Here is an 18091-nt window from a genome sequence, read left to right as displayed (position 1 = left end):
TTGATTGTTTTAGCAACACTGGTGGGTGGAATTGTCTTTAGCATAAATTTGATTTTTGTGCCAGTATCTACAGTACCTCCCCTTGATCCTGCTATTTCTACTGTTTCTTCTATACACTCTTTTCACTCGTTTCCGGAACATGAGCAAGCTCGACGCTCAGAATTCATTAATAATACTTTTGTACAGCTCTTGCACCAACACCAACTGGTAGTTAACACGACAGACTGTTGGGTGTGTGGCTTGATACCCCACACTATGGATAAAGGTATTCCCTATCTGGTTTTGCCTTTCAGCTACAATGGATCATTTCAGGCCCTTCAAACCATCTTTGCTTATGCTCTTGAGACCTATCCTCCACGCCCACCACGCTCCACTAAATATAACTCTGCCAACAAAGCTTTAGTCCAGGGAATTATTGACATGATCAAAGACGTCAATAATACTCCATCTTACCCTAGAGACGAATTGCGAGTATATTTAAGTTGGAATACTTCAGAGTATCGCCTTAGTTTAGGAGAAAGCAAGCGTAAAAGCTCAACTCCAATCTGGGTCGTACCTCACCGAGGTCAGGTCTGTTTGCAAGGTAATGGGAGAAATCCGAGAGCTCAGCTAGGGAGGAGTGAGTGCGTAGAGACTTATGTGTTTCCGGCTAACTCTTCCCCTGCCTTCCTTACTGCCAGGGGTACCTACTTCATCTGTCGAGACAGAGCTTATACATGGTTGCCTGCTGACTTTTCAGGTTCATGTTATATTGCTCGATTGTTGCCTCCGACATACACTGCTTCACCGGATTACCACAGAATAAGAGTAGCTAGAGGTGTTTTCAGTAAGGAAGATACCGCTGGTCAGGAAGCTGGAGACTTCTTCAAAGGCTTCCTTCCGTTCTGGGGGCCTATGGCCAATAGTAGAAACATACGTCAGCTAACACGGGTAGTTGAATCTACTATTACCGAAACTGCTGGTGCCCTTAGCAATCTGACAGCTGAGCTTCAAGCGGATAGGCTCATGACATTGCAGAACCGTATGGTTCTAGATGTTATACTTGCAGATCGAGGTGGGGTATGCAGAATGATCCAATCGAGCTGCTGTGTCTTTATTCCTAATAATGCTCCAACAGTTTACGAGGCGATCTCTAAGTTGCACAAGATTTCGGACTCCATACATGTAGATGAGGGAAACTGGTCCTTTATGGAGTGGGTTTGGACTCTGATCTCAGCGTGGGGATGGAAGGTTCTAATGGTCATTGGTGTCATCTTAATATTACTATTCTCATGTTGTCTGATTATCCAGTGTGGTCCTGCTCTGTGTAGTCTTTGTGCTACAACCTGTTTTAGGAAACCACCTGCATTTGGAGAAAAGACACGAGAAAGGATGATGATACAACAACATGTCACTGACCTGATGAGCATAGAACTAGATTCAGACATAGATTGAGTAATTGCCTATGTAAGGGCAAAAGGAGGGTCTGAGGTTCCGTGACGGTTCCGTGACGACTTGAACCCGTGTTTTCAAGTTTGTCGGAAATACATAAAATTAGTATCAGCGAACCGCAAATGATCCATTTAGTATATCCTAGTGTTTTCGCTACGCTACGAGCAAGAGCACTCCTTCCACTGACACATTTCTGATATACACACGGCATCCATCTTAGATCGTGGCCGCCATTTTTGTGGTTCCTTGCCCTCACATATGCAATAGCCTCTGATCATTTCATTCACTTCACTTTGATTAAAGACACGTAGCCTTAGCCGGAGATTCACCTCTTACATGACACGTGCACCTTAAACCAGATCACGCTGAAGCTGCATGACTCGACAAAGGCTGCCTCCTCTGCCCGAGGCCAGCCCACCTGAACTGGTTTTCCTGTCCATTGTACCTGATCATGATTAGGCGGCCGAAGCCGGTAGCCTTGCCCATTTACAACCCACAAACATCTCTTATCCCGTTTTCTATCTTCTGCACCTGGCTCTGCTCCTTTTCCTTCTGGGCCTTTATTAGGGGGAGGTAACGAACTTTACGATGAGGCGGTCCGGGTCTTGAATGCAATATTGACAAGGGATTGTGATGGACTGGTGGGAACCCCTCTTCGTGATGTTTGGTATCAGATATTATCGACAGTTCCTGTGTAACGCCAAATATTTATTGTTTAGAGACACAAAAGGTTTGGGAATGTACCGACATGTGAAATATTTGCCTAGAGCACAATTTTTGGTATATAAGGAGCAACCCTCAATGTACAAATCGAACAGTCTCCTAGATTCTGCCCGTGTGTAGATTCTGTGACTTCTGTGTCCCTGCAGTAATAAACCTTTGGTCTTTGACGCCACCATCGAGAAGCCTGTGTTTCTGTTCATTTGTGCACCAAGGCAGGTGGGACTCCGGGGTCTTTGGGTGTTGTACCCTGACACCTCTGGACGGAACCAAAAAGTCCAGAACTCCACACCTGCTGTTCGTGTAATTTAGAGATGAATAGGACAACAGTTGATTTAATCATGGAAAAGAACTTCTGCATGTCGCTTATACCATTCTTTGAGCTTTCAGGGCCTCTAACAGTCTGAAATGCCTCAGTTGTAGCAGTGTGATGGTTAGTGGTTGTGTAGGTACTTACTTTGGCACGTGCTATGGGTGGTGCGAGCTGCAGCGGCCCCCTGACAAGGGCCCTGAATTTTCTTTTCATATTAAGGATGACGGCTCCTTCACTCTGGGGCAGACATAATTCTGCCATCTGACTGACACAGGAGTCCGCTGGACACCCTTTCTGTGAGGTACTGGCCTGTATCTTAGCAGAGGGCTTTTCTTTTTGGCTAGGGACTTTGTTTCCTAATGCCTGTTTCTTATATATCTTTTTCCTTTTATGGAAAGAAATCATTGTTTTCAGTTTGTTTTTTCTACATTTTTTTTCTACGCTTGGAGGAGGAGAGTACATGGTGTTTTTTATTTTTATTTTATTTTTAAATGATCTCATTAATTGCGCTAGTCACATCTCTTGAAAGCTTACCAAGTTCTTGGGTTGTTGCCAGTGGGTTTGCATATGAATATAGACAACGCATACTGTTTTTCCCATGAGTATGCAAGCCAGAACAGCTGCTGGATTTTCAGTGCATTCTACATGTCTTCTAATCAGAATATGACCCAGTTGAATTTGTTGCAGGATAGTATCTGTAATTGATTTTTTACTTTTTTTATTTCAGTACATTGGCTGCTTGGATGTGCCCCGTCCGAGCAGTCGGGTGGAGATTGTGGCTGCGATGAGAAGGATTAGGGTAAGTCTTCCTTGTTTATATTTTTTGTGTGGCATCTCTCAAAAATAGCAGTGCAGGGAATGACTTTATATGTGTTCATCAAAAAACTATTTTCTCCACATTTGTTCGTTCGTTGTGTCAATTTGTCTGCAAGACGCAGAATGGAACACCTTCTTCATATGAGCCAGTAACGGTGCAATATCGTCATTAACTCCAAAAGGATCCTACGGCCCTGTAACAAAAGAGGCCCTCGGGGCCCAAAACCGGCCCCCACCCGTGCGGCCCACCGGGGGATTGCCCGGTGCCGGCTAAGGCCAGTCCGGCCCTGATCGTTTTCATTGATTTTTACTTACAAAAGTGGAGATCAGGAAATGGAGATGCTACTGACGCATGCAAATTAGTACGCACTCCTTGGTGACCTTAGACTTGGGTACGTGTCTTGGAGCCATGGGTAAGTTACATAGTAGACATGGATCCAATGTACACATTTTAAAACACAGACGCTATTTAAAACCTGCAAAAAAAAAAAAAATGTCCTGTGTTAGACAGTAAGCAGCGTTTGCAGTAATCTGCCCATAGCAGACAGGTCTCTTCATTTGGCAGGTGACTCCTTCCTCCGCTCTGGTCTGGTCATCCAGGCACCTCCGCTCTGCCGGACTCTCACTAGCACACAACCCATGTATACACAGAAGCAGATGGCTACCCTCTTGGGTTATTAATGCACTATACAAATCAATATAACATAACGTATCAGGAGGTCGTGCCTGCTCGTAGATCACTCCTAAATCCTGGAACGACCTCCTACAACACATCAGAGCCTCGTCCTCTCTTCTTGAATTCTGCAAGAAGCTGAAAAACTGGCTATTCCAGTAAGACCTCCCGGGGCTAGCCTCACCCACCAGAGAGAGCTGAGATACTCTCACGGGTGAGCGAGAGTTATAAAAATGCAGATCATATAACAAACCTGCATGCTGGGATGTTTGACCCAAATCATGCCATGTTGAAAACAGAACTATAAGCCCCAGAATGCAACAGGCTCTTTGTGCAAAAGCCGGGCCTGATTGAAAAGTGTTATACCCAGCAGCTTATTATGCACTGTGAGTACTTGATGTCTCCAGCATTGTTGTTCTCGGGTAAATTAAGCATTTTTCCACAAATGCAGGGAGTGGCAAAGTAAGTGCAAAAGTTACTGATAATCTTGAGCATATTTTGCAGGACAATTGTCTCTGCAGTCAATGTGCTGCTGCCGGTATTTAAGTATTATCTCGCTGAGCCATTCTGGAAGCCTTAAGCGGTGGTGCTCCCAATTTTTTTTACGAGCTCCTAAGAATGTACAGGTAGGCTGTGTATGTTTCAAAATTTCATCCACTAGATAACGGCGCATCTATTATAGCTACACAGCTTCACATAGGATTAAGAAAATAATGCAGTTCTTTTGGTGAAAATTAACTTTGAAACATGAATACTCCATTTTGCCAAGATAGATATGCAAATTCCTTGAATGTATTCATTTTAAGCAGTGTAAACATTGGTTCTAATTGTGGTTTCTGTATAGCTTTGAAAAAACGCTTACTGCTGTTTTCAAGAACATTCACCTCCTGGCTCTAAGGGGTTTGGCATCTACAAGACAAATTAACTTATTTAAAGGGGGCGTCAGGCTCTTGTGTACAGTCAGTTCTTATTTAGGGCCTTCAGCAGGCTCATGAAGTGGGGTGTTCTTCTGTCTGTGGTTTGCAGGAGAATAACTGTTGAACTCCAGGTGTCTCCCCGGCAGCCTTCATACACACAACTTGCACATAGAATGGAAAACATTGTTAGGGATTGAAATGTGAAGCAAGTGTTGCACAATTCAAGAAAGCCACCAATATAATCCTATTTCTAATTTCCTATTGTAGACTTTTGTGCGATCACTACTCAACAGTGATAAAAATGATGCAGCTAATTTGGTGAAATAAGTCATTACAATTTAGTAGTGACACCCCAATGCTCGTTATCTAAACCTGCTCACAATGTGAAAGGAAGCTCACAGAAGAATTACACAATATTTTGTGTACTGCTAAAGTTCATTGTACCAAACAAGAAAATCTCGGTGCATATTACCACATGTTCTGAAATTGAGCCATTTTTGAAAGGTACTTTTCTTTAAATACTTATGTATTTGTAGAATATTAGTAGCTGCAAACTAATTTGATGTCTCTATTTATTTCTTTGAGAGTTTTATATAGCGCTAGCTCGGCCGAAGGCATCAGTGAGCTTTATTTACAGCAGTAAATGTTCACATCAAAGATAACAAATCTATACAGAGCAGTTGAGTCTAGCATGAGCCCCACACTATTCAACCACCAGGTTTATTGGCAAGTTCACTTTGACAAAGAAATATAGTTTGTAACACAGAAATATTTTGTGCCTTCAGTGCTTGGGGGTGGAATAGGTTTGCGCACTTGTCATCTGATGCACGAATCGTCTAGTTGTTTCTTAATTGGACACAAAGCCATAACCTTTCGATCACAAGGAGTATATGGTTTTTTTAGCGCAAATATTGATCTCTTGCTTGTCAACAAATGTGGTTTGGGTTTAAGGCCTAGGTAGATCAGAATGTTTGGTTTCGTATAATATTAAAGTTTGATTTTTTGGTGTTACTTCAATTTCTAAGGTTTTTGCTAGAAAGGATATGTACAGAAGTGCGTGTGCGTCCTATAGTTTCAAGCCAGAACCATCGGTTTTACTGCACGTATTGTTCTAATCCATTCGACTAGGGGGCACACCTCATGATTATTATATTGTAAATCACATGGCTACCCGAAGGGTTTCCAAGCGCTAAGATGTGTAGGGGTGCTGTGCAGAGGAGGCAAGATTTGTGTATCATGGTCATATATGGCTGTTGGACGTTGGGATGTATGGAAATTAGTGACGCCTTGCAAAGATTGAATAAAAAAAGAAATCATCTCACACTTCTATTGCATATTTTAAGATAGAAAGCGTTGGTTTAATGAGACTGAACTTATCTAGTTGTGAATAATCAATTTATTTGAAAACAGTTTAATAAAGACGTTGATTTTTTTGTTGTTGTTGGGTAAAGTAAATTTTACTTTCCATAATTCTTTGGCAAAGCAGTTGCAATGTTTAACCCTATTCAAAGTTGTGCTGTCGTTGTTTATTGTACTTTTTGTTCTGTGCAGAACAACCAGTCTCCGTCCATGCATTTGGCTTGGCCTCTAGCCGCTGTATGTGGTGGCACAAACATTGAGGCACCCTTTGAATGAAGATGGTGGTGACGAAAGCGACTGGTAACACAGGATCCTAATGATTCGTTCACAGGGGCTTAGGTTCAGGCGAAGGTGTTTGGGGTGCTACACTCCCTAATAAATGTATTCTGTAGTTGGATACAGTCCGTTATGGTGAGGTGTTTGCCAGAGTTCACTTGGAATTTTTTCATACTAGACAAAACACACACACTCCCTCTTCTCTGTTTTAAAGATGTTAAATGGTTATTATACAAATTATTGAGTTTTAACCACATGGCTGCTGCGGGGATTTTTGCCCTGTGCTGCAAATTTGTTATTTCCATTATTCATGACGAGCTCAGCTCGTCATCAGCACACGACACCCGTGGGTGATGACGAGCTGAGCTCGTCATCAGCAGCGAAAGGGTTAAGTACCCGTCACAATTCACACTCCTCTCCCTTCCTACCATGGCTGGACTGGGAACAGCAACGAGCCCTGGCAGATTTCTGCTCCACCTGCCCGGCGAGTGGGGCAAGGTGTTGGTTGAGTTGGGGTGGCAGGGGTGGTGCTCCCCCTTTTGTTACAGGTAACCAATATTGCGGTAAAAAAAACCAGCCCCCACGGCCACAAAATCGTTCACCACGACTCTGGCCCACCAGAGAAACAACCAGTGCCCTCCACGGCCAGTCCAGCTCCACTTCCTTCTCCTTCAGTCCCCCCCCCCCCCCCCACCCCCTCCCTCCTGCCTTGCGTCCCAATGTATTTTGACCATCATGATTGTTGGGAAATCTGAAACTCACCTCTCCCCCCAATCTTACTGACCAAGCTACACCCCTGTTTGTTCATATGATAAACGTTATCCAAAGGTTGTAGAGTGGCCATCAATATTTTGTTTGTACCTGGCAAGGCCTTGGACTTGCATTTTCTTTGGGTGCCTCTTTCCTTCAGATGGAGGCCCTCCCTCACGCAGCCTTGATATGACTTGAAGACCTGACCTGGGACTGTGCTAATCCGTCAACAAAGCACTTCCCCTCAAAGGATCTCAACAAAGCACTTCCCCTCAAAGGAACTCTTGCCAAATGATCGAGCCTCTTCCCTCTCTTAATGGGATTAGCCCGGAGTAATTTGCCTGAGTTTGAAACCTCGCTGTGAACACTTAGCAGTGTGATTGCAAAATTTATAAAAGTTAACCACCTTGAAAAAATCGGTTGGAAATGACTCTTTTTGCAGGGCTACCACAAACTGTTTGCCTTCCTCCTCCTATTTTTGCGACCACCTTTTTGTTGGATTTGTGACTTTGGGCACCTTGCCAATGCTAACTAGCGCTAATGTTCATGTGCTGTCTCCCTAAAACATGGTATAATTGGTTTACACCGGTGTGGCATATCTGATTTACATGGAAGTCCCTTGTTAAGTCGTATACCATACACCCAGGGCCTGTAAGTTAAATGCTACTAGTCCGCTGCAGCAGTTATTGTGCCACCTACATTATTAGCTGTTCAAACCTGTCTCAGGCCTGCAATTGCAGGGCTTAGGTGTGCAGTTTATTGCCACTCCGACTTGGTATTTAAGACTACTTGCCAAGCCTTAAGCTCCCCTTTTATTACTCATAAGTCACTCCTAAGATAGGCCAAAGTAGCCCACCTGATACCAGCCGCTACTACTAATTTACATACACAGGAAAACTTGTGATTTAACACTTTCAGTTGTGCAAAAAGTTGAAGGGACAGAATCGGTGACAGAGAATCTATAACGCTACGCATATCTTGTGTAAAGCATTTACAGGGATCGGAATGGACGGACCCGCGTTAAGAGTATTATACATGTTCTTAGAAATGACCTCCTCCCTGCAGGTGGTCCAACTTCCATCGGGTAGTACAACTATATTAGAATATTACTGGTAAATGACTGGTTCCTCGGATCCCTTCTGGTGAATACTAATCACTTAATACTCTTAGCAGTCTAATGATGCCCCGCAAGGCCAGCTGCCAACCCTTCTGAAGCACAGCTTAATTACTGAGTCCAAACTGCTTAGTCTGACCTCCTAAATACAGCGTTCGTTTAATTAAGGAGAATGCCCGAAGTCTATTTAATGAGCGTTAAAACCGAGGGTACTCTTGTGTTGTGTGCTATGATACTTACCATCTCTGTTCTGGTTTACACCAGTACACGTCCGAGTAAAGGTATAAAATGCTCATAGAAATCTGGATCCAAATATTGTGTGAATTAATAAAGTAAACTTGCGAGAAACTTCCTGGGGTGTCCTAACAGCAGACCCTTGTTGAGTAAATAGAGAAGGATAACTACCCTGGATCATTGGGATAACTCGGGGCACGCTCCTTCTAGTTGTCCCACTAATTTGGTCATTCATGCTTTCTCGATTATACTTTACCCTTGACTTGGGAAACTTTCTTCACTTCCCCCAACCCCTCCATCCAAGTGTCTAGCACGACACGGATTTAAAACGTTATTACATTTGTTGAGTTCTGTGCAGTACCTTGAAGCATTCTCTAACTGATATAGCTCCTAGTAACAGAACAAACTCACCACCCAAACAAGTCCCACTCTCCTGCAGCGTGTGGCCTGATGGATAGCAAGTTCATCATGCATTTAAGTGGCAATAAGTCTCCCTTGAAGTGCACAAAACCATATTCAGGTGTCTTAAACAAGCCCTATACTCCTAACACTGTGCTTTACCCCATGTGTCCAAGGCATCTTAATTGCAACACCATACCCCTGGAGTAGTGTTGGCCAAGATAACTAGATGACTGCTGTGTGAAGATGAGGCACCATTCCTGGTGCTGCTTGGCATGGAAGCTTGTCCACTCCTTCATGGTGTGTTGCATCCATAATTAAGGCTTCCTGTTTTCCGTTTTTACTGATTTTTACAGATTAATACAGACAGATAACATTTCTTGTCTGTATTTATTTTTAAATGTGGATAAAAACGGAAACTGGGTTGCTTGATGAGTAATTCCAATAATGACTGCCAGGCCAATAGCTGTGTAGATTGATAGGTAAGGCGGTTAAAAAAAGAAAGGAATTTTAGTAAAGAGGATTTAACAGCAGTAGATATGCACAAGGTTGATCCTGAAATTTACATATTTTAATATAAGTGCATTGATTTATCTTCTGTGGATGTTCACAACATTGAAACCCGGCAGGCATTCAAGCATGAATGCATATTTATCGGTTAAATAAATGAGGAAATATACTAAATTCAGCTTCAGTTCTCCACAAAACCCTAAATAAATATGGATAAATGCAGAACAAATTGGCAAAAAAAAGATAAATACAGATGGAAATGTCAAAAAATAAATACCATAAGACTGGGAGCCCTATTCATAATATTGTCTTGATATCCCTATAAATTGGGTTAAACTTATAGCTCAATTAAGTGCACTGTGGACATCCGTACTGTATTCTTATCAGTTTAACACCCAAGTTTGCTGTAAGTGGGGTTCAGTGAGCTCCACATCTCCTTAAAAGCTATCTAAGTAATCTGTTTCTTTAACTAGCCCTTTAGCAGCAGACGACACGCTCCGCCCCTTCCTCCGCATCACCCCCACAACTGGCGTTCATCACCATAGACTATAGTGGATCTGTGCCGTCATCAAGAGAGCCGCTGGTCTCCCGCCTAAGTGTTTTGCTATGCAGATTTCTAGAATTCACTGTCGCCCAGGAGGGTATCCTGGCGTTGAGCAGGTGTGAGTCTAGCCAAACCTACGGTCTAGTGGGACTACTCGGAACGCCAGGTCTTCAGCTTCCTGTGGAATTTTAGGAAGTGAGGTGAGGCTCTCATGTGCAGTGGCAGGTCCTTCCACACTTAAGAAGCGATGTAGGAAAAGGGTTGACCGTCAAATCTGATGGAATGTGTGCAACTAGGAATCTTCATGAGCTGAGATCACAGTAGGTTTTATGAAAGCAGGTGCCCTTGTTTAGGTTTGCTGGGCCAATGTTATGCAGTGCCTTGAAAGTGTAGGTCAGGAGCTTGAATTGTGCTTCTTTATGAATGTGGACCCAGTGGAGCGCCTTCAGTTTTGGTGTGATTTGAGTGCGGTGTGGGAGGTTAACCGTGATTCTGGCTGTTGAGTTCTGAATGGCCTGCATCCTTCTGGTGGGATTTTGTTGATCCAGGCATAGAGGGTGTTCCCATTGGTCAGCTTGCTTGTGACCAGGGCACAGATGACTATTTTCCGGGTGCTCTTTGGGAGCCTTTTGAAAATCTTATTCCGCATCTTCGGGGTATGTAAGCATTAGGTGATGACTGCATTGACTTGGCAATGTGCAATTGTAGCATCTGTAGCGCTCTGTGAGTGGGAGTAGCACTGTTTTGCTTTTCTCCTTGTGGGTTCCCACGTCCTTTTCTGAACTAGATTAAATGTTTGCTAATGTAAGTGGTTCCTACTTGTAAACCTTTCCCTTGGACGCTGGTCTCCTCATTTTGCCATTATCTTATCATTGTTTTTAACTTTATCCTTGCACATTGTCCTCAAGAAGGTTTATCTGGGGGCTAGTACTTTGGTAACTCAACGACCATGGAACCAGGAAGTGTCCATGGCCCATCACTCGTGCATTTCAAGCATTGGCATAGTCTCTCATGTATTGGCAACAACGCTCATGACCCACATGTGCCTAACATCTGCATTTATGGGTATCCTGATAGTTGACTTTCTTCTTTCCTGTAGAGGGGTGTGGAATTTTATAAACCATCTATGTTTTCCAAGGGACGGGATGCATCATGAATCTAATTACCCAATAAAAAATATTTTGTGTATTCCGATGCTATGCAGCGAGGGGACGTAGTATGGCAGTGCAGTTACATCAGAGCTCTGATAATAGGCTCTCTCCTTCTGCCACGGCTCATATTTTGTTTATTCCTACGGAGTTTGGGTTCTTACAAGGCTTTGATTGGCCACCTTTCCATAAATCTCATTTCAGGGACTGGATTTAAGTGGTAAGCTATAGTACCAGGGTTGGCATGCACTGTGAGACGACGCACACTCGCATAGGTACATATTTACGGGTATTTATTTACTAACTTCTCTTAAATTTCTGCCCATTCTGGAAAGGTTTGGAAATGTACTTCTGACAAGTGCAGGACAAAAAAGTTCCCTATTGTGTGAATAAAAATAGTGCATATAGGAAGTGAATTTGCAATCGCTCGGAGTGTAGGCCGTAATGTGCAGCCCAAAAGGTAACCTTTGATGTTGGCGTGCATCTGCAGTGTCACTGCTGTCCTAGCCTCTTCCTCTTTTTCCTCCTGCTCCTATAACTAGATTCTTGTCCGAGCCATCCGTGGATCCCTGTACAAAATCATGTCTCCATCAATGATCTAGAAAACCCGAGATGGACCTCCTTTTATGGAGTGCTACTTGCTGTGATCTAGTCTGGGCTGGGCGTCCCTGCAGATTAAAAAATGTCTGTTTGACATGGTCTTCTTGGCTCAGTGATAGGTCACTCGTCACTGTGGCAATTGTAGCGGTATCTTACTGGCCACTGTAGGCCATATGATTGCAAAGCCAAAGCTGCTGCTGGTCACTAATGAGGACTTTGCTTTTTCTACAAAATAGTTGTTGTCGGACACTTGCATAGCTTCGTGTGGGCAGCTGATGCTCGCCTTGCATCGGACCAGGCGTTCTCCCTGAGGCGGTCATGCTTGATAACCAGTTGGCAATGTTAGTCGATTTGCTCTGGCTGGTTATGACTTGAGCCTTTCCTGGCTGCTCATAGAAGGTTGTGCTTATAGAATAGTTCTCCTGATGTGTTCCACTGCCCACCTCTTGCTGTATGTAGGGTGTTGATTTGAAGGAGCGAGGAGGTGTGGGGCTCAGCCTGATGTGCACAATCCCCTTGTCCTGGTTTGCCGCGTTTAATCGGGCTATATTGGGCAGGTTTTAGATGGCCTTGTTTTTTCAAGAACTGATATTTATTGGTGTAGAAAGCAAAATAACCACTCGCCATCAACACAAAACCCACATTTCTGTCACTTTTTCAATAAAATCGTCTTCCAGGTACTCTTTGCTAAAAGTGTTTATTTTTTTCTGGTGACAACATAAGATAGATGCTCAATTGTGGTGCACAGTGTGTATTACCTTGAAGGTTGTATGAACATCTTTTGAATGAAATGTGAATAGTATTTTTTCGCAGAGGTTGACTGTAGATCTACGTGCTCTGGGGGTTGCTTGCATGTATGATAGCCGTTGGGCTAAAATTGTCCACAAATGGTATCTACTTGAGTTGGTTTTAGCACAGCTAAATTGGATGTCTGTTTTTCTGTTTTCCCCACCCTAGCTCTGCTGGAATCTTTCTAATGTAGCATGTTTGGACCAATGGACAGCTGGATAGTTAATTAAAAGATTCTGTTTATTTTTCATGTGCACATTGGTTTAGTAAATGTGCCTTGCTGTAGGTTTCTGGTGTGGTGTTGTTTTCCATGCGGTTCTAGCAGCCTACTTGTATTTGCTGCAGTTGTAGAGTGTTCTTCTAGGCTCTACCTGTCGAAATCCACAGCTTGGGAGCACTCTCTCTCTCTCTCTCTCCCTTAAATTGTAGTGCAAAAAAAACAGCAGCTGTTTCTTATAACCTTTCCACTAGTGTTTAATTTGAGCCAGGGGAAATGGGGGGGGGGGGGGAGGGCTGTGGATTATAATTTATTTCTCTTCATTAGACTTTCATCCAGAGCAAGTGAGAGAAAAACACAAAAGGGGGGAATGGAAGAGAACGATGGAAAAATAGTGACAAAGAGAGAAAGCCGGGACGAGAGACCCAGCAAAAGTGAGAAAAAGGGACATGGAGTGGATGGTGGTGGGTGAAAGAGGCATGAGGTGGACTCCAGATTATACAGCCTCAATATTTGCAGCACAGGCTCCAGGCTCCTGAGTGGCCCGAGAGTTATTGTTTTACAATGGAAGCATTGCTTTCCACTAATACCTTTTGATTTTTTGCCTTTTGACTGAGCAACCGATGCAAAAATTGATGACTGAACACAATATCTTGTTTGGAAGGTTGAATTGTGAAGTTAGTGTCGTTTCGAGTGCAGTTGTCTTTCAGCTTTAATGCTGTTCAATGTCAACTTTTGTTCTACCCAATGAGGCAGTAAATCCTACTGCCTTAAGAGAATTTTCTTTACGATTTCCAAAATTAAGTACCTACCACTAACGAATGGCATTTTCTGAATCTGTCTCACTGCAGACCTATAAATTCGTTTTTATATTTCTGACACATTTTCGGTCCCTACTGAATGCAACATGTCTTAGATCGGACTTGATTCACAAAATGCTAATTTGACAATGTGTAATGTTACTATAGTACTCAACACCCCAATTCCACCTCCCCCCCCCACCCGTTAGAAGTAAGTATGTGAGTTTCACAGAGAATCCCAGGGCTATCCTTGAAATCAGTGATGATTAGAACTACTCAAAGTTTTCAAAATGGGCTTGCATTTTCTCTTGGTTGAGAATCTGCATTCTTAAAAAAGATAAATATGTACATTTTCACTAGTCACTCGTTTTCCAATCCAGGTAAAAAAAAAATTATGTTTAGAAAGCACTTCCGTTCACACCCATTATTTATAGTCCATAAACCCTGCTTTTAAGAAGAGTAAATTGGTGAGCATTTGCAGAAGCTACACATCTTGTGAGTTGGGAGTTTTCGCTCCTTGTAATCCTCAATTTCCTGCTCCTGATAGTCACGGATGCGAAATGCATCATATTGTCTGGTAACCATAGTTTTAAGTTGAAGTTGGAATGTTTATGAGAATTGGGGTGATTTAAATTTTTTTTTTTAAAGCAAATTGCTCTTTTTATCCCTTCAGTAACATGTGGGCAAACAAAATGCACTCGTGGTGTTTGTTCACTTTTGTTTTTGGCAAGTACTCTTTTTGAGCTTCACCCACACCTCATGGGAAATTGCGGCCTGAAAAACAATATTTGCTGAACGTGTCGCTAAGGAGCAGACAGGGCGACAACCTCAGACGAGACCTTATCAGCCTCTTAATACCGTCTGATCCATTTTCCACCGAGAAGTGTCTGAGCAGCACACTGAATCCGTGGACATACAACCGTTTAATCTAGTAATTAACGCCTCTTCTTGTCTGTTATGACAGCTGAGACTTACCGCATAACACCCTAGATCGCTGCCTGCGCTCCATCTTTAGTGTAATTGGCCCAGAAGACTCATGGGCCACCTGCTGGTGGGACTGTATGGGAAAAGGTTATTTGCCCACCTGAGAAAAGCAGATACATGTGACTACAATATCTTGTAGAGAGAGAACTGCACAAACCATATAGTATCTGTCCATGCGGACGCCATTACTTATTGACCTTTAAACTCTTGCTTAAAGGTATTTTACCTTGCAGATTTGGAAAGGGGGAGATGGCTAGTTCCAACAAAGACCATTTAACACAACCCTTTATGTAAAGGTTCTGTTATGTCAACTGGTCAGAGGATAGTTACATGACTTGAATGAATGAATGAATGAATTTAAATTTATATAGCGCGTACCTACCCTAAGGCTTTCTAGCGCTTTCAGTTTCTAATGCTCATAGTTTTCCTTTGCAGGAGAAATATTTAAAATCTGTTCCAAGTTGGTTTTCATGTAGTTTGCTAAGCAGCTTCCTTCTGTAATTGTTTTTTGATGAGTGTTACAAACTGGTATGCAGTTTACTCAGTTTCTTTTAATATTGCATCAACATGTCACCATTTTCTAATGACCTTCACAGAGGTAAAAGCAATGGTTAAAGATATGTTTGTACCTTGTATGTGGGCTGCTAACTGCATTGAATTTTGTTCACAAGTAGGATTATGTATTTGTGGAAAATAGTTCCATTTGTATACGCTCTGTAAGAATAGCTTAGAATAGAGTGAACAAAATATACCTGGGAGACTAAACCATGTACCCAGATTTAAAAGTCTGCTTTTATGAAAGGTAATCTAGTGTTAGCTTTCACTTCCACTACAGTGTGTCCCTCTCGCCAGTTCATGCGCCTGTTAAATATTTCTAGGGTGCGGGGTGAATACCCGTCATTGTGTGACCACATACTCTAACCTACCAATAAAGTGAACTCTTTCATAAAGTTTCTTCTCACAGTAGAAATATCTAAAGCCCTTGGTTTTCTCATCAACATGGTCTTGTTTTCCTTAACAAATTTCTGTGTGAGAATATAGGGTGTGTTTTAATTTTTTTTTTTTCAGTGGAACACTTTTGCTTGTTGAGAGAAATGTCTGAATATTGCTGTGATAAGTACTGATGGAGTCCTGGGGGTGCCTGTAATCCTTGCTAAGACCTGACGCGACTTGCTGAGAGTGGTTACATCAATTCTGAATTACTGAGCAGACACTGTTCCCTCAAGCATTGTTTTACCAGTCACGCAGGTTTTAAATGTTACAAAATGTAATTTCTTCTTAAACTGTTTTTGAACAATTACCCTTCCTCAAGTTACAAAGTGTCAAACAACATCACTGATGAGTGGCAAGAAAGAACATCTGACAATTATGGCTACTTATCACATCGTCAAAGGTACTTACTTGGTGGTACTTACTGAGGTGACGAGAGAAAAGTAGGCTTATTTTGGCCTATTGCGAAAGGTGCTGCTGGCTGGAAGCCTGAGAGTTTGGTTTCCTAAGTCAGAACTTAACGAACATGAGGCATAGAATTCTTTAAAAGGGCAGCAAGCAAAGTATTTTTTTCTCCAAATAAGTCATTTATGAATTGACAAATCCCACACTGGTGAAAAGTGGCTTGAAATATGTTCTTAAAGCAAGAGTTAACTTAAAAATCAGTCAGTCATAAGCTTTTATTCGATACGCAGAGATATCTTATAAGCACATACATAGTACAATCAATACAAATATACAAAAAGTTTTATGCCATAAGAAGTCAGTGGAAATGTTAGAATATTTAAAAGTGATAAAAAGGTGTAAGGTCCATTAATAAATTAGCTAAAACAAGTATTAAACAGCTACTGACAATCTCTTAGATCGAATGAGCCAAAACTGTTTTAAAAATTTAGCTATTCCACAGACTATGGGAGGGGAAGTGTCCGTACTTAGGATTCGCAAGGCTACTAAGTGACTGCGTGTGCCCATGTTACGGCAGAGTGGTTTCAGCCAAAAACTCCTAGGCCTTGCATAGTCCGGGCATTCGAATAAGACGTGCGCAATAGACTCAATCTTACTCGGGCAACATGCACAGTTGGGAGAAGTGCGATCCGCTGTAGACCATTTCGATACCAGGGCACCTAACGGAAGGGAACCAACTCTAAATTTAAAATAAAGAGCACGGTCAAAGGGGAGAGTGATCAGGTCGAGATAAGGTTCAATGGCCACAGTGTCTTTAATTTGTAAAAAGGTGGCAGTGGACCTGCAGTGATTGGAACTGGAGATTAGACGCTCTGCAGTCCATTTCCAAAAAAGCGCCTTGACAACTTCTTTTGGGGGCGCTGAGCGGGATGACCAACAATCCCCTAGTCCAATGTTCTCCAACAGCTTTTTAGTGTCCTTTAACCATTTTATCTTGGCCCAACCCCCCTGGCTCATTATGTCTCTCAGGGCATCAGCATAGGATTTTAATTCTTCGCACCTCCAGATCCGTGTCCACAACAGGAGCGGGCGAAGCTGGGCCTGATCTTTAATGTTTTTACATCCCGTGTCCATCCTCACAGGTACTGACGGTGTACTCAGAGGAACAGCAATGAAGGATTTCAGTAGCTTGCTCTCAGCCGTAACTAGGGCATCCAGACGGCAATGGCCCCACAGTTCTGCCCCATACAAGGCTGATGACACTACTTTGGCCTTGTAGATGTCGAGTACTGGGGTAAGTGATCTCCTGGCTGAGGCCCTGTATTCCCTCATGAGAGCTCCTCCTACTCTCCTGTGGTTAAGGACCATCTTTTCAATGTGATTTGCCCAAGTCATCCTGTCTGTAATCCGAACGCCAAGGTATTCGAATTCGGCTACTTTCTCCAGGGGAATAGAGTTGAGTGTAGGCGGGCGGCCCAATTTTTTAGGTGGGTTAACAACTAGGTATTTTGTTTTGTCCACATTTATTATTAGCCCTTTTGCAACACAGAACTCCTGAAATCGTGTTAGAAGTTTCTGTAGTCCTTGTGGGGTCTTCGAAATCAGGAGAGTGTCGTCCGCAAAAAGCAGGGTTGGGATACGGACACCTCCAAGACAGGGGGCGTCGGCTGGTTCTTGTTGAAGGTGTTTTACCACCCCGTTCAGATATAACGAGAATAGGGTGGGTGCCAAGACGCAACCCTGTCTTACGCCCCTAGACACTGGTATTTTTTCCGTGAGCTCTCCGTTACTACCCCAGCGGACCTGTGCAAAAGTTTGGGCGTGAAGGCTTATAAGAAGGGACAAGATGTAAGGTGGTAGCCCCAACTCACAAAGGACCCTCCATAGCTCTTCCCGGGGAACTAGGTCAAAGGCAGTCTTCAAGTCTATAAAGGCTAAGTAAAGACTACCCTTGCCTAGTTCCACCACCTTCCACCCCAAAAGGGACAACCTAAACACCTGCTCTATAGTCCCCATACCAGCCCGGAAACCTGCCTGAAAGTCTGATAGGATTTTATTCTCCTCCACCCAATGGAGGATCCTACCAAGGATAGCTTTGCCAG

At 42.9% G+C, this 18091-nt stretch overlaps 1 protein-coding gene across 1 annotated transcript in view; it reads left to right on the top strand.

Moving 5' to 3' along the window:
• LOC147710286 (carboxyl-terminal PDZ ligand of neuronal nitric oxide synthase protein-like) overlaps positions 1–18091 on the top strand; it is a 270013-nt gene that overhangs the window by 64285 nt on the left and 187637 nt on the right. The window contains exon 2 of the mRNA XM_086920962.1: positions 3192–3263. Within this exon, the coding sequence (XP_086777088.1) occupies positions 3192–3263 (72 nt within the window). The remainder of the gene's footprint in view (positions 1–3191; positions 3264–18091) is intronic.

The sequence above is a fragment of the Lissotriton vulgaris genome, chromosome 5 (assembly GCF_964263255.1).
Source record: "Lissotriton vulgaris chromosome 5, aLisVul1.2, whole genome shotgun sequence".
Taxonomy (NCBI): domain Eukaryota; kingdom Metazoa; phylum Chordata; class Amphibia; order Caudata; family Salamandridae; genus Lissotriton; species Lissotriton vulgaris.
The sequence above is the reverse complement of the archived record's forward strand: the minus strand, read 5'-3'. Positions and strand labels throughout refer to the sequence as shown.